This window comes from Lepidochelys kempii, chromosome 10 (assembly GCF_965140265.1).
Source record: "Lepidochelys kempii isolate rLepKem1 chromosome 10, rLepKem1.hap2, whole genome shotgun sequence".
NCBI lineage: Eukaryota > Metazoa > Chordata > Testudines > Cheloniidae > Lepidochelys > Lepidochelys kempii.
This window is the reverse complement of record NC_133265.1, coordinates 59,267,202-59,288,699: the sequence shown is the minus strand read 5'-3', so window position 1 is coordinate 59,288,699 and position 21,498 is coordinate 59,267,202. Positions and strand designations below refer to the sequence as shown.

Genomic DNA, 21,498 nt, shown 5'->3' with positions numbered 1-21,498 from the left:
AGGAAGGGTGATAGACATTCGATCAAGCTATTCTAGACTGAAATAATGTTTGTACTTGGGAATCTGACCATAATCTGTATATTAGGACTGGGATGCAAATATAATTTTATTATTGGGCTTTTCACCTTTTGTCTAGTATTTAATCCTGAATAGCCCAAGAGCCTGCTGGAATACTATAAGGATTATAAGGTGGATAGAGAGCTGGCTAGATTGTCGGGCTCAACAGGTAGTGATCAACAGCTTGATGTCTAGTTGGCAGCTGGTGTCAAGCAGAGTGCCCCAGGGGCTGGTCCTGGGGCCGGTTTTGTTCAACGTCTTTATTAATTATCTGGATGATGGGATTAATTGCACCCTCAGCAAGTTCGCAGATGACACTAGGCTTGGGGGAGAGGTAGATACGATGGAGGGTAGGGATAGGGTCCAGAGTGACCTAGGCAAATTGGAGGATTGGGCCAAAAGAAATCTGATGCGGTTCAACAAGGACAAGTGCACAGTTCTACACTTAGGAAGGAAGAATCCCATGTACTGCTACAGGCTGGGGACTGACTGGCTAAGCAGCAGTTCTGCCAAAAAGGACCGGGGGATCACAGTGGATGAGAGGCTGGATATGAGTTGTCAGCGTGCCCTTGTTTCCAAGAAGGCCAATGGCATATTGGGCTGTATTAGTAGGAGCATTGCCAGGAAATTGAGGGAAGTGATTATTCCCCTCTATTCAGCACTGCTGAGGCCACACCTGGAGCATTGCATCCAGTTTTGGTCCCCGCACTACAGAAGGGATGTGGACAAATTGGAGAGAGTCAAGTGGAGGGCAACGAAAATGATTAGGGGGCTGGGGCACATGACTTACAAGGAGAGGCTGAGGGAACTGGGGTTATTTAGTCTGCAGAAGAGAAGAGTGAGCGGGGGATAGGATAGCAGCCTTCAGTTACCTGAAGGGGGGTTCTAAAGAGGTTGGAGCTAGGCTGTTCTCAGTGGTGGCAGATGGCAGAACAAGAAGCAATGGTCTCAAGTTGCAGTGAGGGAGGTCTAGGTTGGATATTAGAAAACACTATTTCACTAGGAGGGTGGTGAAACACTGGAATAGGTTACCTATGGAGGTGGTGGAATCTCCATCCTCAGAGGTTTTTAAGGCCCAGCTTGACAAAGCCTTGGCAGGGATGATTTAGTTGGTGTTGGTCCTGTTTTGAGCAGGGGATTGGACTAGATGACCTCTTGAGGTTTCTTCCAACTCTAATATTCCATGATTCTGTGATAACAATGAACCTGGCATCAAAACACTTTAGGATAGTTGGTTATTCAGCTATATGTACAGCTTTAAAAGTGAAAATGTACATGATTAGCCATTAAAAGGCTAACCGTTATATGGTCCATTAATCAGATAAATTTCTGCTTATATACACCTCTACCCCGATATAATGCGGTCCTTGGGAGGCAAAAAATCTTGCCACATTATAGGTGAAACCATGTTATATCGAACTTGCTTTGGCTCCCCTGCTCCTGACCGCCCCCTCCAGAGACCCTCCCGTCCCTAATCACCCCCAGGACCCCAACCCCCCTGCTCCCTGTCGCCTGGCTGCCCTGTCCCCTATCCACACCCCTACCCCCTGACAGGCACTCACCGACAGCGGCGGGAAGCGGAGCAACGTGGCCCCAGCCCACTCCACTCCGACAGCTCCCAGCCACGGCACTCTGCTTCCCGCCGCCAGTGAGTGCAGGGAAGTTGGGGAAAGGACACCCCGCGCACACACCTGCGGCGGGAAGTAGCGCCAGCCCCAGCCACTCTGCTTTCCTTGCCCCAGCCCGAGCTGTGTCGCTTGGGGGGTGGGGGGATTGGGGAAACGTCCCGCACTCACTGGCAGCGGGAAGCGGAGCGCCGCGGTTGGGAGCTGGCAGAGTGGAGCAGACTGGGGCTGGGCTGCTCTGCTTCCGCCGCTGTTGGTGAGTGCGGGGGGAATCCCTTCCCCCAAGCCCCCTCCCCCGAGTGACATGGCTGGGGCCGGGGTGAGGGAAGCGGAGTTGGCTGCTCCCAGCCCCCCGCTAATCACCTGGGACACTCTGGGCCTGCGGGGGCCCCCAAAAGTGCCCCCCACAGCTCCTGCCTCCCAGACCCTGGGCGGCGGGAGGCTCTGCCCCTGACTGCCCCCCGAGACCCTCTGCCCCTTATCCAACCTCTCAGCCCCGGCCCGGCACCGTTTACACGGCTCTCAGAGCAGCGTGCTGGAGCCAGACATGCTAAAGCGCTGATCCGCCGAAGCATACAGCCCCGCCCCCCAGGGCGCTGCTTTACCATGTTATATCCTAATTCGTGTTATATCGGGGTAGAGGTGTACTTGTATGAGGTGAACTGAAAAATATTATTTCTTTTGTTTATCATTTTTACAGTTCAAATATTTGTAATAAAAAATAATGTAAAGTGTGCTGTGTACACTTTGTGTTCTGTCTGGTAATTGAAATCAATATATTTGAAAATGTAGAGAAACATCCAAAAATATTTAATAAATTTCAGTTGGTATTCTATTGTTTAAGAGTGTGATGAATCACGATTAATTTTTTTGAGTTAATCACATGAGTTAACTGCGATTAATCAACAGCCCAAGTGCAAACCTTTTTCTTTTCCTCCCTTCATCCCCATTTCTTTTAAAAAAACAAAACATGAGTGCTATACAAATGATGTTGTCAGAATCCAGTCCTGGTGTGATTTGAGCCATCACTACTTTGAACCCAGTATGAGTGAACGTTTGGAAGGGGTTGGAGATCTTCCTCTTAGTTGTTTTTGGGGAGAAGAAGCAGCACCTCAATTCTAAAAACATACAACATAGTTCGGTGGTTCTGCATTTTAAAATATGATTGTGCTAAAGATACAGAGCATGTAAGTTGATGCAAAGATAGAGCTTGAGATAGTATGTTGGTATAGTTACACTCTGAGTTTTAAAACACTAAAACTCAGCTGGGAGAAAAGCTGTATTATAATTACAAAGTCAACTTCTCATGCCCACATCTCATAATCATAAAGAAAAGCAGGTTACCCAAAAATTAAAAAGTAGGATGAGTACCCCTTCAGCTGCTCCTCTCCTGACACATCTCAGTTCTGTATAATGCTCCCTCCTTTGTATAATCATGCAAAGGAAAAAGCTCAAATTATTCCTTTCATAATGTAGCAAAAAGATTCAAGGGGTGGGGGGCTGTAATCACAGTATTTAGTAATTCCCAGAATTCAGTATGCAAAGCAAAAATACCTCACCCTGGGGGATGAGCAAAAGACAAGCTGAGCCAGCAAAACCTCGGGGATCGGACACCAACATCAGCAGGGTTCTGCTTCTAGAAGCCTGTAACAGCATTTGTAGTCTTACCACTTAGGGTACCAGTGCAGAAAACCAACCATCACCGTGGAGAGAGGGAGGTATTCATTTAAAAATAACTCTATTGATTGGATCCTTTCAAGTAACTTAAATACTGAATAAACACAAACACATTATGCCTCCCTTCCCATATTTATTTCCACCCCCACCCCCTGAAAAAAGTCTTTTGATTTGGATTCTTCTAAAAGCTACTTACTGTGATATTTCCATCTTTCTTCCCCTTCCCTCCTCCCCCCACCCTTTCTTTGGAATAGAAATATCCACAATAGCATGTTCTGCTTGGGTTTACATATTGAGTAGGCAGCTGATACAGTACTGAAAAAAGCTTTAGTATAAAGAGTGGAGGAGGAATATGTTGAAATCTCAGTATTTCTCAGTGTTAATGTTAATTAAGGAGAACAGTAAAACTAAATATCTGTTATTTTGTTTATGATGTTGTAGCACTTTAGTATTTAGTACCCTAGGTAGCTTCTTTTTACTCCATTGAGCTAGATTAGCCTGATTACACTGGCAGGGTGCAATTGATGGATGACTGTCATTATCTTTTCAAACCTGCGTGACACTTTAGGTATAGAAGATAATTAAATTTTCAAGAGACTACACTGAGATTATAAGATTTGGGCATTTTTTAAAAAAATGACTAATGTTTTACAATCCATGCTTTTATTTCAAATTGAGCAAGAAAAACAATATTCAAGACTTCATATAACACATTTTTTTCTTTTGAGATGCTCTCGCCTGTCTCCAATAAATATATATGGCCAAATGTATTGGTAATGATTTGAAACTGTACAGGTTAGCACAATACGTTTAATGAAACCTTGTCTGAGACAAAACACTAGAGGATCATAATTAATGTCTCATTTTCTGCCAGTTGCTATTGATTACTCATTCAAAGTCCCTTTGTTCTCAAAATGGAAACAACTGTATTTCACATCACTGTCTAATGAGATTCTCAGGATAGGATTCTTTAACAACATGCTGATAATTGCGAACATATCCCTAGAATTTAAATTTAAAATGAATTAACATTATAATATAATTTCACAAAAGTCAGTGTTTTCCAAATTAAAAGTTTATTGTGGTCTGTTTTTATACATTTTTGTCAAAAACACCCAGAAAACTGAATAGAGTTAAAAATACAGCGCTACATGTCTTAGTTGTTTACTTTGACTTGACTGTGATGTATGGCATATGACTCAGGTAAGTTGCTGTCTTGTATCCAGAAGGTCTATAAAGTAATAGAACCTCCCAAGGAAATGACTTTATTGCATTTTTAACTTTATATGAGCTTTTTCAGTCAGAAAGAAGTGGACATGTGCAACTTACCTAAACAGGGCAAGCTTGAAAGCTTCTCTCTCTCACCAACAGAAATTGATCTAATAAAGTATATTAGTTCACCCTCCTTGTGTCTCCTTGTTTAGTGGAGCTTGACTATCCTCTTTATCACCGCATTTTATTAAATGATACACAAAAATGCTAAGGTGAGTCAGAGTTAAGATTTGTGGTTAACACAAAACCACCAAGCAATAAAATGAAAATTTAAGGCATCTAACAGCGTGTGTCTTCGCTTCCTCCACCTGGAATCAAACATCCTGCACAAGGGCAGACAACATACCAAAAACTAAACTCTGCCCTAGTGAAGATTTCCCCCTCTCCCAGCATCACAAACATACCAAACTTCTCCACTTCACGATCTGTTCTGCATGCTTCTGGAAATCATTCATTCATGCTTAGGAAAGTGGATGCTGAACCAGCAACTCTTACTTCATAGAGGGTCCTGGTCTCTGTAAATCTTGTTCTCCGTCAGGTAATCAAGGCATGTAAGGATTCAGTTAAAGCAACATTAACACATTCATTTTATTTTTGTTAATTAACCAAATAATTATATAACCTCAAAAGTACCCACTGAATGCATATTACATTTTTTGACTTTGACTTTGTAGCTTTTCAGCTAGAAGGACCTGAAAAAAAGAGACTCAAAATGTGAACTATTTGGGGAGGTGGATTTTAATTGATTAAATTGCGGAAACTATTTGGCTAACTTTATTGAAACTCCTCAGAAGATTGAAGCTGTTGTGGACTGCATGCTGAAAATTTCAGTCATATTCTGTTTTTTTGTTTTTGTTTTTTGAAGGTTGAACTCCTGTTTCATGTGCAAACCAGAATACAACCTTAGCTATGGTGTTGCAATGGCTTTGCCATAATGAAATGTTTATAACAGGATAAACTTTGGCCTCCTTTCCTATAAGCATCCCCTTGGTAGTTGGCTAATAAATATAATGAGCTTGTGCAGTTGTACCTGGGGGCAGAATTTTGCCTCATGTAGCCAAGACTAGAAAATTAGATAGTACTTAAAAACATATTAACTAACATACAACAATAAAAAAAATGCGCTGAGGCAGTGGAAGTACATAGCGCCCGGTGACCATGATCACACTATATAACTTTGTTCCAGGAGTCTAAGAGCGTCATAGAATTATTACTGATCTGGTTTAGCCATGTTAATTGTGGGAACTCCACAAGTGCCACTGGGCCAAGTGCCCTCCTGACCTCAATTCTGATCTTCAGAGATTGATCTGTGGAGACTTTGTCTCTGAGGTGAGCAAGCCGGCAGTAGCCAGCGATGACTCTCGAAGCCAGTTCTCAGTGATATGTGCCTAATACGGAGAGTCAAAACATCTTATATTCACTAGTGGCTTGTGACAACACATATGGAAATGCCTCCAGCCTGCTGATGTCTTGTTGAAGCAACATCCATGTTTCAGATCCATATAAGAGAATTGAAAGAATGCAGGTTCGATCAATCTGTACTTTTGTATATAGTTTCACATTCTTTTGGTTCCAGACCTTTGCAGGTCCTTTAAGGCTGAGGCTGCTAAACCAGTTTTCCTTAGGGCTGGCTGTGCCCATTTGACAATATTTTATGGCCTAGATAGAGGAAGTCATCCGCTACTTCCATGATTTATCCAGAAGCCACAGATGTCTTGTATCACAATTTTTGCACCAACATTGTGGATTTTTGTGTTTGCCCAAGAAATCCTTAGCCCAAGGGCAGCTCCCTCATGCTGGAAGCTCTCTAGTGAATCCTTGAGATTGTTTGTTTGTTTGTGTCCTGACCAAATTGGTCAATGACATCCACATAATCCAGGTCAGGAGAGAGGTTGAACTGGCAGTTATACTGATATTAGCATGTATGTATTCAAGGAGCCAATCCATTGCACAGCTGAACAGGGCTAGGGCCAGGTTGCATCACTTGTAGTGTTTTAGTCCAGGATGGCATCTACAGCTTCTCAAATGCCTGTGTTTATAGCTGTCCAAGCTAATTCTGCATCATACAGGAAAGCACCAAATACATCAGACCTCAGACTGATCTGCTGTGTGTGGAAGGGGGTTGGTGTCCGCAAACACAATCACCACTCTGCATCTCGCCCTGTTTCCAGGAAATAAAGTGAATCAAGGGTCATCCAATGAAACACGGTTAGCTAACATACTTTAACTAAAATGTCTTTGAAACTAAGACAAACAGAATGGTACCCTCAAAAATGTATGTGGTGATCATGGTGAGCCCTTAGAAAAGAGCCTTGGGTCAGTGGCAACCAGCGAACCCATTTTCATACGAACATTTAAAGATGTTAGTTAAAAAATGTTAACTAACACATTTTTAAGCATTACCTGATTTCCTGCTCTAGAAATAACCCAAATCTTTGAGATCGTTTGGAGAATATAATGCAGAGACATTTAAAACACTCATTTAAACCAGTTTTTCATTTTCATAAATTACGCTTCGAAAATTAAAGAACTGCTTACCAGAGTTTTAGAATTATTTATTTGCACTCTACTGAAAACACCTTAATAGGAAGCAGAATGCTACTTCATAATCTGATTGTGTCAACAGAATTTTGGAGGTCCACAGAAGTAAGAAAGAATGATGTCTTAAAAAATAGTAGGGGTAACTTTTTCCTTTCTTCCTTCCCAAAACCTGTGAAAGAATCCAGTTTTAAAATCATTTGAAAATACACGTTTGCTTCAAAAAGCAAACAAAGTATTTACTGTTCACAAAATCATAATGTTTTAGTTAGGCATGGAGATTAACTTAATATGCAATTTAAAGCTAATTAAATATATATATTGCAGTACATGTAAAAACTGTTATACAAATCTAACTTTTTGTATTATGAAAGTAGACAGAATACACTCTTCCTTCCTTTCTTCCTGTGTGTGAAGAGGTGATTCTTCTTTATTTCATCCTTCTGTGGCATATTTTGCTGAATCACCCCTTCCCCTAGAATGCTTTTCCATCAGCTGGTGAGCGCTGTAGCACTTTTACCTCTTGGGGCAGGTCACGTTGATTCCATTGAGGCCATCATCAAAGCTGTTTCCTGGGTTAAATTGAAGGGTGGGTGCAGAAAAGCAGTGCAGCTGAGTGTACTCTCCCTGCCTCCATAACCAGTTATTTGCCTTTTTGGAATTAGGGCTGTTCTGTCACTTGGTTGACTGAAATAAAAACCTTTTCTTTTTTCTGGTTAGTATCTACTACAAATCATTAAAAAAATTCCTTTATATTAATTGTCTTGTTTATTTACAACATGGGTATTTGTTTCATGTAATTCAGAGAGGCAGTTACTTAATGATGTCAGCTTTTCTGTGATGACACTAATCCAGCCAGTGTTATCCAGTGTTTCTGGAGGATAACTAGTCATTGATTATTCCTTAGTAATTGGATACATGTTTAGCAGATGAGGTTCTAGGTGACTGAGGACTTGAACATTCTGTATTAATGCTGAGAACTAAGCTGTGTGTCATTTCAGTAAACTGATGCCTGTGAAGAGACTAGAAGCAGTTAGCCCAGAGTAGCCTTGTACTGATAATACAAAGTTTCCTTGCTAGTCATTGTATCCTCAGAGGTATTTGTTTCAGAGTAGCAGCTGTGTTAGTCTGTATCTGCAAAAAGAAAAGGAGTACTTGCGGCACCTTAGAGACTAACCAATTTGTTAGAGGTATTTTTGTATTCCTTTTTCCATCAGGTGCCCTTAGGACAGGATCAGTCCTAGTCAATATTGCTTCTCAATTGGTTCAGACAGGCAGAAAAGTCAATAAGATGAGCTAATGACATCTATTTTATTTTACTGTGGCAGACAGAGAAAAAACTATATTTAACCAGTTGTACTTAATATACCTCCTTCAGTTGCAGTAATATCAGAAGATTATACTTGGAGAATAACTCTCTAGCGTAGATTTACAAAATTAACCTGTGCTGCTATTAGATTTTTACACAATGCGCTGTATATTCTGAGACTTGCTGTATGCAGGTCTTGTGATTATTCGATTGATTGCTGTGGCCAACTAGCTCTGAACTCTGTGGCTAGACTCCTGGTTGCTGTAGCATGTCAGTACTGGAGCCACTGACTAACATTTCTGCTTCAGTGTAAAATAAATGCAGTAACAAACCAAAAGAGTGGATTCTTTTAGTTGTATTATAATACAGTAATAATGAAGAGTTCTTGAATGTCTCAACACTTATTTCATGTCCTTGCAGAAATCAGGTTATGGCAATACAAAGGGTGTAAGCAAAGGTGGTAGAGACTTGGTATGTTTGACAACTGGAAAGATTGAGGGTTGTAGTTTTCATGAATGGAGGCTGACAGCTGAGAAGTAGGAGTTGGGAGGGATGTGGGCATCTGTCTTTGGGGAATTACTTGGCAGAGGTGAATTGGTAGAAGAGAGAATTTCCACACTCATTGTCCTTTCCTTCCTTCACGTGTTTTCTCCTAAGATACCAGAAACTAAGTACCCACTTCTCCCTGTATAGGTAGAGAATGTCTATGTGGATAATTTCCAGCAGCTTTTCCTGTTGCCTGTGTGAAAGAGATGACCTTTTGGGGTTCCCCTTTTTAGGTAGGGGGAAACCACAAAAGGCATCATGAAAGCTACTGTCATTGCATAAGGTCAGTTGTTGGAATGCTCCCATCTCTCTCTGACTGCTTTTATGACGGACAAGGTAGGTGAGATAATATCTTTTGTTGGACCAACTTCTGTTGGTGAGAGAGAGAAGCTTTCACCCTACACAGAGTTTCCCAGACTTGAAGAGCTCTGTGTAGATTGAAAGCATGTCTCACTCAGAAGTTGGTCCAGTAAAAGAATATTACCTAACCCACCTTGTCTCACTAATATCCTGAAACCAACAAGGCTACAACAACAAGCCCAGTCATTAGAGTTTGGAGGGTGGGGGATAGTTCAGTGGTTTGAGCATTGGCCTGCTAAACCCAGGATTGTGAGTTCAATCCTTGAGGGGGCCATTTAGGGATCTGGGGCACAAACTGGGGATTGGTCCTGCTTTGAGCAGGGGGTTGGACTAGATGACCTCCTGAGGTCCCTTCCAACCCTGATATTCTATGATTCTATGAACACTGCATGCTCTTATGAGTGACATCCTGAGACAGTTAAATATGGACTGGAATCTTTCCCCTGCTATATCTGCCAATCTGAGATGTTTTTGCAAAGCAGGAGGGTACTTTCTTCCAAAGCCACATATTCCTGGGCTGCAGGCAAATTCTGCAGCCCTTTGAGCAACCTTGAAATATGCACACTACTTACTACTGACTGGTTTTGATCTGTTCCTTTAAATGATGTTAGGTCGAAAGCAAGAACTTGCATACCCAAACTAAGTTTTCTATATGGTGGTCACCTCTAAAAACTTGCCAAATGGTTTAAGTAGCAGCTTTGATAATTCAGTAGTACTGCAGAACAATGAGGTATATTTATGTATTTTTTAAAGGCAAAATTGACAGGTTTTTGAAGGTGACCTGGAAAAGGAAATGAAATTGCTTCATTCCCTTTTTGCTGCCTTTTATTATGTGTAAAGACAGCCTTAAAATTATTAAGAAAAAATCTTGTATGTGTTTTTAATTAATAAAATTCAGGCCTTCTCTACTTTGCTTTTCCTGGAGTATTCTCTAGACAGACTAGAGAACTAGTAAGATTATGGCATCATAGATATCAAGAATGTGAAATCTGATTGAGTGGGTAAGCTATTTTAGTTCAGGATGCTTTAAAACTTTTTGTGTTTTGCTAACACCTACTTAACTCAAGTGCCCTGTACACTGCTGGAAGAGAAGATGTGTAAGAAACATCTAACATCTCCGCATCCTCCAACTAAAACAGGGAAAATCAGACTTGTTATTCCTGAAGTTAATAAGGTTAAAACAAAGCACAGACTTGCTTTGTTTTAACCCTTTTTATTTTTAAAATTAAGTTTTCAGGTTTTATTCATTCATTATAAGCAAAAAAAGATGGTACCCGGCAGCTGAGGGTGAGCAGTTGTAAAGGTGGTATGATATCGAGTCTTGTATCAGCACAAAGCAGCACAGAGTTGTTCCTTACACTATGCAGTCCTTGGGCCACATTTTATTCTGACAGCTTTTCAGCACCAGAGCTAATGCAGAACAAATGGAGAGGGGCTGAGGAACTAGTCCTGTTGTGAGCCTATCAGTGACCTCGGGTAACCAGCAACCTCTCAGAAGTTGCAGAAGTCCAGACAGAAAAGATGAAGGTGTGGATGATAGTGTCAACAACGTGAACAGAAAGAAAAGGACAGATGTTGGACATTTTAAGAGGAAGAGGTAGCAAGATTTGGATGTGGGACCCCTGAATCTGTGGACTGGTGAGAGGGCAGAGTTGAAGAGAGAGCACACAGGTTACGTGCCTGAGTGATGCAGGGGATTGTGGTGTGGCATAGAAAAAGCTACAGATAGAGGGAGATTAGAGAGTGGTTAGGAGGAAAGAAAAGGAGTTAATTCAGTCCTGGCATTGATAAATGTAAGTACTGTACTTGTCATGGCTGCAGGGTGGGGACAAAGGTGGCTGTAACTTGTGTGCCAAGGGGCCATTCTGGCTGCTGGGGATCACAAGAGAACAACAGTGCTGTAGCTACACCGCTCTTCTCCTAGTTATGATGGGATGCACAGTAAGGTGACATAGACCCATTGTACTGGCATGAAATGACTGACAGCAGTTAGAGCGGAAGCCAGATTGGCTAAGGTCAAGGAAGGAATTAGAGGAAAGGAATTCACGTCAGCTGTGAAGCATCTAGTGCACATTTTGGTGAGATACAAATACTAAACCACTTGGTTTTCACATCACTAAATTTAACTTAAGGATAATTTTGAATGTTAATGCTGTCTATATACTGAATTGTTTACATCATCTGATTTGGAGGGTTGCTAAAAATCAAAGCTAACTTGTAGCCCCTATAAAATACTCTGCTGCTTGGGAAACTCTGTTTGAAGTTGCATTTTTTAAAATGTTTAATGATAAATTATTTTCAACATTTCCTGTCACTTGTTGTCCTGCAACTCAATTATCAGGTATTGTTAGCACAGTTTAAGCCTAGGCAAACAATATTAAGTTGTCCTAATACCCAGCAGCAAGCTTTTAGCATCTCTTCTTTGTATCTGCATAATTATCTTTGAGGTTGATTTTATCACAACTTAGATTAGTATAATAAAAGTAAGGCTATAAAACACAAAGTAAATTGGTTGGGTCTGCACCAGGCTTCAGGTGGTGATCCAGCATGAAGAAAAAGAGATCAAAGAACTTATGTAAGAGATGCTAGTTGGCTTAGAGTTGCCATTAAGGTGTATTACTGTAGATGCCAAATTGTTATGTAAGAAATGGCTCATGCAGTGTGGACTGTTTAATGTATGAGGGAAAGCTGTGGGAGGTATTCAGAGTTACTGTTATAGAGAAATGGGCTTCTTCTGTTCAGTAGCCATATACAGTATTTCATAGAATCATAGAATATCAGGGTTGGAAGGGACCTCAGGAGGTCATCTAGTCCAACCCCCTGCTCAAAGCAGGACCAATCCCCAACTAAATCATCCCAGCCAGGGCTTTGTCAAGCCTGACCTTAGATGTCAGAGTAGCAGCCGTGTTAGTCTGTATCCGCAAAAAGAACAGGAGTACTTGTGGCACCTTAGAAACTAACACATTTATTTGAGCATAAGCTTCCCTGAGCTACAGCTTATTTCATCGGATGCATGCAGTGGAAAATACAGTAGGGGGATAAAAGACTGGAAGTGGATGTGTCATTACACAAAGTAAAACTATTTCCCCATGTGTATTTCTCCCCCCCCCCCCCCCACTGTTCCTCACACGTTCTTGTCAACTGCTGGAAATGGCCCACTTTGATTAGCACTACAAAAGTGGGGTTTTTTTTCCCCCCTCTCCTGCTGGTAATAGCTCACCTTACCTAATCACTCTCGTTACAGTGTGTATGGTAACACCCATTGTTTCATGTTCTCTGTGTATATAAAATCCCCCTACTGTATTTTCCACTGCATGCATCCGATGAAGTGAGCTGTAGCTCACGAAAGCTTATGCTCAAATAAATTTGTTAGTCTCTAAGGTGCCACAAGTACTCCTTGTCTTTTTACTTTATAGAGAACACCCTGAGTTTCACTCTGAGTTTGGGGTTTGTTTCAAACTGTAACTGCAGAGCTAAGCATGGTTTCCACCTTCAATGGCAAAGGCCCTCTGCAGCGACCAAAACTCAGCCCAAGATTTGGGTTCGTGACGAAACCCAAAACCAGGCAGGAGTAACATTAAAATTATGCTTTAAATGATGACTCACTCTCCCTCTATGCATGTGTAAATACGGAATTGCTTATAACATTTTCACCATTATTGAATATTCCACACATTACATGTAATCAATGTATACTTTGGCTTTTGTGTTTTAAATTGCTCTTCAGGATAATTTCTCTGTGTGTATAATTTCAGTGTGTGCATACTAAACCTGAATAATATATCCTAATCTCACACTGTAAATATGATATCTTTTAACAGTTTAATCAATTTTTTAATTATTTTACAAATTTAGCAAATAAATATAATTTTGTTTACAGTACGGTATGATGTATTAGTAGGTAGACCTTTTAAGTGGAATTAAGTCCTTTTCCCAGACTCACAGCAAAATTTATTTTGGTCTTTAAAATTGAGCTATAGGTCTCTCTGCTATTGCAAAAGTACATTCTCTGAATAATAATAAAAAATATCAACATTTCTTTAAACTTTAAAACCTTGATTAAAAATTGAATAACTGGCTAAAACTGTCACAAGCAGCTAGCATAATTAATAATTCATTTACAACCTAATTTGAAGCTTAGTAATTACAATAATTTGCTTTTCATTGTTTATTTTACAGTCCAGTCTCCTTCGATCAGATATGGGGCTTGGAAGTCCTGGTCAGTTGTCATCCTCAGGAAAACCTGGAACACCATATTACCCATTTTCTTCTGCAAATCCACGCCGAAGACCACTTCATGACTCATCAGCTCTTGGTCAGTAACGTGAACTATTCTTAGACCTTTAACGCTGATGCACTTTTCACATCCCACCTTATTTTAGATAATATCTTTTTTATATGTTGCAAATTACTCTTTCAAGGGCAATGTCTGCTATATGAGATAGCTAAATAAGGGATAATACAAAATTAAGTGTAATTTTGTTTAATACATTGATTTTAGTATTGCATAAAAAATTCTTAATTGTGTAAGCAGTAATGACAGATGGATAGCAGTTGATGACCAGCTGAAGTAGCTGAGTGCCCTTAACCCAGGCCATCATTAACTCGCAGAAATGCCTGACCTTGAGGTCATTACCATTATACACTATGAAAACGTAAAGGGAAGAATAATTATCCTTTTTTTATGCTTGAAGTTACTTTATTCAGATGATCTAGAGTTGTGTGTAGTTGGTTTAAGGATCCCAGTAATTTTTGTTTCAGTTAAAGACAGTATAGTAATCAACAGGAAAACGAGACTTCTTATTTAGTAAAAAGAAAAGGAGTACTTGTGGCACCTTAGAGACTAACCAATTTATTTGAGCATAAGCTTTCGTGAGCTACAGCTCACTTCGCTGTAGCTCACGAAAGCTTATGCTCAAATAAATTGGTTAGTCTCTAAGGTGCTACAAGTACTCCTTTTCTTTTTGCGAATACAGACTAACACGGCTGCTACTCTGAAACCTGTTCTTATTTAGTGTATACCATCAGATGCATAACAGAAATATGATTCAAGGGAGATTTTTAAGGTTGGTCACAATTAAATAATATTATGTACCTCATATTCTGGAGTTGCTCTGAGATAAGTGGACCTTACTGTACATATTACTGTTAGTCACCAACAGAACATCTGATTACTGCAAGTTGTAAGGTATTTGTATCAACTATACAATCCAGTGCTTAGTCATTTATATTACTTTATGATATAAATGCTCTGTAGTCTGAAACTATCCAAAATAATGTAAAGTCCAAGTTGAAAATATTTCATTTTGTATGCATGCTCCAGTTTTTTAAATACTTTTTTTTTTTAAAAATCCCCCCATCTGATTTTCCATTTTAGAAAATTATCACAAACTGTAGTTTTCATTTTTAGGTCACTGAAATTGCTGTCGTTTTCTGCTTTATTTCTGCACATTTCTGGTTTCTCTTCCTGTGTGCTACTTTTACCTACATACATCAAATGAAGATTTATTTTGGCTGCGTAGTATATGTAACTTGACTGTACTTAACTTTACAATTTAAACCATTGTTTATCCACAACAAAACTTCATGAAATGAGAACTTGTTTCTTGGAGTTTTAGCAGTTAACAGAAATGATCCATTTGTGTGACTTATTGAAACAGGTACTGAATATGTTGAAGTAATGTTTTTTTTAATGTCTTAAATTAGAAAAGGCAGACTTTTTAGAATTATCCTTTACAAAAATAACTAACTCCTGTTTGTCCATTTCTGATATTCAAACTCATTCACCAAGATAATTGCCATTTAGTTTTGGAGAGTGCCTTTTTTTATGCAGTCCTTTGTAACACATGCTTCTTAATACAGGTGAGATCTGTTAATAAAGAAACCTGAAAAGTTCTCCAGGATGTGGCTGAGAACAGGAACATTTAAAGAGAATGTGGTCTTGCACTGTACATTCAGTAAAACACCTTGCAAGGAGGCTGGCCGGGGTGCTAGAGCTAGGATGATGGACAGTTATGTAGGAGACTGAGGGCTTGTCTACACTGCTCCACAGTTCAGACCAAAGTGTTGCACTGTAACTCCCCCATGTGGACGCTGCAGGTGCAAACTAAAAGTATGCTAGTTCACATTAATGTAATCCTCTTCAGATTACTGCCTTCCCCTGAAAATCAAAGTTCATGTGAACATGGCACGATTTTCAGAAAGGGCACAAATGTGTAGACATAGCCACAATTTCAGTTGCTGAATCTAATCTTTACTCCTGTGCTGATTGAATCAGCTGTGACAGAATGCTGTAGATAGAGCATACGCTTGGGTGTTGAGTGGGACTGGTGCCTGGGAACCACATAAGTGTCTCCTCTGGACTGGTATGGAACGACACTGAATGTGAAGTGAGACACTAGAGATATGTGAAACCTTCATAGTTGGACCTCCAACCATGTCAAGCTAGTCTAGTTTTAGGTGCCGTTATAAACCTAAAATTTAGGATGAATTATGATTTTATGTGGAAACTATATAAAATTGGGTGGCATCACAGGTTTTTGATTTAAGATTAGGTCCAATTTGGTGTTTCCAGAGGAATTTCACTCCAGCTTATGGTGCTTGTTAGAAGGCAAAAATCAAGGGGCATATACCTTTGTGGATCTGTAGTAGAGTCCTTGTTGTCCTTGCTGGAACTGAGTGGCTGGAACTCAAGACCTGAAAATTTGTGGCTGTAAAGTAGGGGTGCTATCAAGCAAAGGACCACCCCTTGAAAATGTATGCAATAATTTTAGAAAATACAGTGTAAACACTTCTGAGCATACCATAGGAGAGGTATCCTGAGGAGAAGTGAGGGATAGAAAATAAACTTGTTGCTTTTATTATCTTTCTGTTCCTGAACCTTCTCACCTTTATTACACTATGGAGGAAGAAGATACTTTTCAGCTTGCTGCAACCAAAGGTTAAATTCACTATTGTAATTCTAAAGATGGAAGAGTTTGTTTTGGATTATGGTTGAAAACTGGATGAATCCAAAGTGCAAACGATGATGTCACCAGATCAATTATTTATTGGGGCAGACCTGTAATGCCAGGAAATCTAATTTGTCCATTGACTATAGTGGCTGAGTTTTTTATTTTGTGCATTTTTTCAGTTCTTAATGTATGCAGCCATAGGTTTCCCTGTTGACATGGAAGTCAATTATTGGTGTAGAGAAGTGGGTGCCATATTTCCAACTTTCCAAATGTTCTGAAAGATTATTTGGATTTTCTTGGTGACTTACGAAGAATGTTGACTAGTTGGTTAATCAGCTTCACTGTTGCTGGTAGCTGAGGTGCTTCAATAAACCCTGCATGTGAATGTTGTAATCCATTTAGATGAAATTTCTGTTTTAAAAAGCAACAGTTTACATTAATTTGGATTTTAATATACCAAAGAGGTGTTTGTAATTCTAATTTTACCAAGAACACAAGCGGGGGATTCATTTATGTCCACAGTCAATCCACCTTGTGCACTTTACAGGCCATTGTTTAGTGAATGCATTATGGTATTGATGTACCTTATAGTGTTATTGTTGTCAGGGGTGACTGCCTTTCCACAAGGAGAATCCCCTGAGATCAAAGGTAATGTGAGCAAGGCAGGATTGTAGAAAAGGGCACAAACGTGTTAGTCATTGTAACCTTCTTGTAATGTGTGTAAGGCGCCTTTCATTGGTACAGAGGAAAAGATGCATAAAGCTAGAAAATGGGGACTGTATTGTGGGAAAAATAAATAATCAGTTGTTTAGTGTGGTTGATCGTTCTTGTTACTCCTTTGTAACACAGCATAGCTGATGAAATGTGTTGTTTTCTGTGTGCAGATCCTTTACAGACAAAGAAAGTAAGAAAGGTGCCCCCTGGTTTGCCTTCTTCTGTAAGTACTGAATTTTTAACTTCTAGTAAACAAATTGGGCTCAAAAGCGCACTGTTTACTTGACATACAAATCTCTTAAGTTATCATTAGGAAGGCTTTATCTAGTGACCATAAACAGCCAAGCTATTTTGGATCAGTTTCTAAGGTCTATATACACATTTGATGTGTAGTTTTTAGATTTCATAGCAATGGTTTGTACCTCACTCATATGCACTTACCCACTTGTCCCTGTCATTTGAATTCCCCTCTGGGGAACAGAGCTGGGCCAGGAGCTGTCAAAGAAGATCTCCTGTACAGGTCTTTTGATGTTTAATTAGTCATTATGTTGCTGAACAGGAGGACAGACAGAGATTAATAGCTGAGAATCTTAGAAATTTACATTTGTAATAATCCCAATGGAGCTGAAGACATTAAGATTCGGAGGACATGTACAGCTCAGCTTGCCTCAGTAGGACTGAGGTTATTAATATGCATAAATCACTAAGTCAGATGTTCATTGTGAAGCCCTGGTGGATTTTAAAGCCTTCATTAAGCTTTTCCTAACTTCAGCCTACCATCAGGAAGGCTTTCAAGCAACTAGTTTGTTGATCCCTCTTTGCTAGAAAATGTATCCTTTGAGAATAAAGGGCTTTGATGAAAAAGGTTGGAAGGGTTTTGGTTGAAAAATCATTAATGGCTGTGATAATCTAATGCTATAGGGGTGTTTTGTGGTATTAAATATACTTTATTCTTTAAAGGAAGAAAATTGTTTTTAAATGAATCTGCATTTAAAAATCCACGTGGAGTGAAAAATCCCCAGTGAAGTGAAGGAAGGATTTTCCCCCCCTGTTCACAATAAACAAGAGGGAAGGGGAGAGAAGCTCTACTGCCTTGCGGGGTACATCTCTTTGTTGTGTAAATGGATGTTGGGCTTTTCTTTGGCAGTACTTAACACACGGGTGCAGGTGCAGTTGGATGAGTCATAACTCAAAGCCATATAGGCTGAATAGAATGCACTGCACAGGCAACAGTAATACAGTAGGAGCAAAAAGGGTCTGATCTTTTTATTTTATTTTATTTTTGTATTAACTCTGAAGCATAGATGGTGTCTTCTAGTCACCCCCCCTTTCCTTCACTTCCCACCTTCACTGTGACATACAAAAACCTGAATCTGAAACCCCATTTTAACCATACTTCCAGATGGAACTGAGATAGTTTAGACAGCCTGGGGCAGCTGTGCTCTGAACCTGCAGCCTACCTGGAAGCCAGGATTGCAGCTGCAGGCACTCTTAAAAGCTTTTGCTTGCATAAGCACTTGGACCCCACTAGAGGCTGAATAGCTGCTTGATAAACAAAATGAACACAGTGCCTCAAATCATTATTCCCGAGGCCAGGAATATATTTTTTTCGGCAGCAGCTAAAAATAGTGTGGCAATTTACATTTTAACAGTTGTGTGTTATGCAGGGGTGCCTTTCCAGTTAACAGATGATTTCTTCTAGATTAACAAAAATATATTAAAAATGACAGAGTAGCTAAAACATGTAACAGTGCAATTTTTGTTTAATTGATTGCTATAATTCTGGGAGAGTCATAAAAGTTAAATTACGTATTAATATTTAGTTGCATTGGCCAGGTAAAGAGATCATATTGGTGAATGAAAAATTCATCTCATTTCTGTTACCCAACACTAATGTTAAGAAGCAGTATGTTTTTAATGTTTCTTATTTAATTTTTTGTCTTCTAAATGAAGACACAGGATAGCAAAAGGCTGATTTTATTAAACACTGAACAAATCTCAGTGATGGAGAGAGAAAGCAGATACTGTGAGTCATCAGTATGCTGGTGATATATTTTGTAAAGTCATTGTTTCTATGTATTTTAATGGCTAGGGTCCTGATTGTAAGCTCTAAGCAAGATGATGCCAAATTCAAACAAAATTCTGATTTTTTTAATGTAAAATGCATTGTGGTAGAAGATTGAACAAAATTAAATTTTACTGACTGTTACAGAAATTTGTGACTTCTTGAAATTCTGAGGTGAGGATTAAGGAAAAGGAACACAAGCATAATTATTTGGAATGTGCTATGCTAACAAGTCAGATTGTATTTTGGCGAAAGTAAAAAGTGAATCAGCATATTTAATTTCTGTGCTGCAGATGTTCTACTCAGTAAATGAAAATCATCATTAGATGGAAAATAACAAAGGAGGGGAAAGAGGCTTTAATTATTACTTAAAATATTTTACAAGCCATAGGAAGACATTTCTAATTGAGTTTCTAAAAGATAGATTCCCTTAATATTTATAATGAATTTAATGTAAACATAGATGATGCTTCTTAGTACTTTAACTTCCTAGGTAATCTTCATTTAATTGGAAAACTAATGTTGCTCTTTTAGAAAGATAAGGATTTTTAAATAAATAATCTTCCTATGGTTTGAGATGTTTTGCAAAACTGTTTGTTTTGAGATGAATTTTTCCACTTGTTCTTGATTGTGTCATAATAGTGAAAAACAAACTAGCTAGAAAATTACTAGATCTGGATGAACACCTCCAACATTTTGGTGAGTGACACATGAAATTTATATCAGAATGAATCTAGCTTTGCTTGCATCCCTTTTGTGTTCGCTTTCTGAAGACAAAGTATCTGAGTTTTATTTGCAAGAATGTTTGCAGAAAGTGAATTTTAAGCTTTCATGACCATAGAACAACACTGGAAATAGTATATTTTATATGGGAGGGACTTAGCTTGACACAGCAGGGAGACAAGGGTTCCCAAAGCACACAGAGAGTGCTTGTGTACAGGCAGTTAGATCCGACTATGTGCTTTAAATCTAGGTCCATCCATGCATATTGTGCAAAGAGGGCAAGGAAAAAAAACCTTAAACCTATCCAGTAAATCTTTACAGTAGCCTACTTTTCAAGAGTGTTGCCTCGCACAAGGCCTGTGTCACCTCGAAAGATATATGTTTACACTATGATACAGTTTCTGCTTATCAGCTATTACCTTTCTCATAGTGATTCAAAAACACCAGCCCTTTCTCCGAGTCTTCCTTCTAATCTTATGTACTTTGGTCAACATATTCCTAAGTCTTCAGACAGTACTTCAAAATTCTTACATAAAGATTAAAATTCCACTTAACAGGAAATTATCAATGAATATATATTCTACCAGCAAAGTCCTGTTTCTAGGTTCAAGTGCAGTTTAGAATCATGTTCAGGATAAAATAATTCATAGACTGATTATGGGAGTCTTGACATGTCACCAGCTATAGGATGTATGCCACTTACATGTGCCAACTTATCATTTATTGTACAAATTCCTCCATTAAGAACAGCTATAGTGGAGCAGTGACATAGCAAGAATAAGGAAAATGACCTAATTTGTTTCAAGTGGGTGGGGTGGGAAAGAGAGACAAATAAGCAGAAAGGAGATACCACAAACATCCTGTCCAGCACCCATGGTAGTCATTGCGAGTCTTTACGTTGACTTTGAGTGTTGGGTTGGATGCACAGAAGAGAAATGGAAAAGATGCCTCACGTTTTCTCTCAAAAGAATGGCGCTTCACCTCCCCAATTCTGTAGGTATAAAGCTGGGGTGGTGCTCCATAAGGGCAATAGACAGGAAACTGGCCTGAAGGAAGGTAACAGCTCATTGGGTGTTTTCCCCCATGAAAGCAACTTGGTTTTACCTGTTTTGAGACGAAAATGTATAGGACTTTGAGTTCATCCATAGTTTCAGATAAATTTCCAAACTTCTGTCTGCTTATCTGAACTCCAGAGTTTGAGGCTCTGATAATTGATATTAAAAATAAAGTAAAATTCGCCGTGGTGAGTGAATGTAGCAGCCTTCTAGCAGATGGGGAGTATAGGAGTGTCCTAGCTTTTTAGAGAATTGTCCTTGATGCCAGAAAACTCTGAAGTACACCCACATCTTAAATACTGCATGAAGATGTGGTCGCCCCATCTCAAAAAAAGATATATTGGAACTGGAAAAGGTTCAGAAATGGGCAACAAAAATGATGAGAAGTAAGGAATGGCTTCCATATGAGGAGAGATTAATAAGACTGGGACTTTTCATCTTGTAAAATATTCGACTGAGGAGGGATAAAATAAAACTCTATAAAATCATGACTGGTGTGAAGAAAGTAAACAAGGAAATGTGATTTATTCCTTCTCATAACACAAGAAGTAGTGGTCACCAAATAAAATTAATAGGCAGCAGGTTTAAAACAAACAAAAGGAAG

The 21,498-nt window shown here is 39.3% G+C and overlaps 1 protein-coding gene across 6 annotated transcripts in view; it reads left to right on the top strand.

Annotated features, from left to right (window-relative positions):
- The window catches only part of TCF12 (transcription factor 12), a 281,050-nt gene that overhangs the window by 202,104 nt on the left and 57,448 nt on the right, over window positions 1-21,498 (top strand). For all 6 annotated transcript variants that reach the window (XM_073303768.1, XM_073303770.1, XM_073303769.1 and 3 more), the window contains 2 exons: window positions 13,564-13,699; window positions 17,222-17,274. In XM_073303768.1, the coding sequence (XP_073159869.1) occupies window positions 13,564-13,699; window positions 17,222-17,274 (189 nt within the window). The remainder of the gene's footprint in view (window positions 1-13,563; window positions 13,700-17,221; window positions 17,275-21,498) is intronic.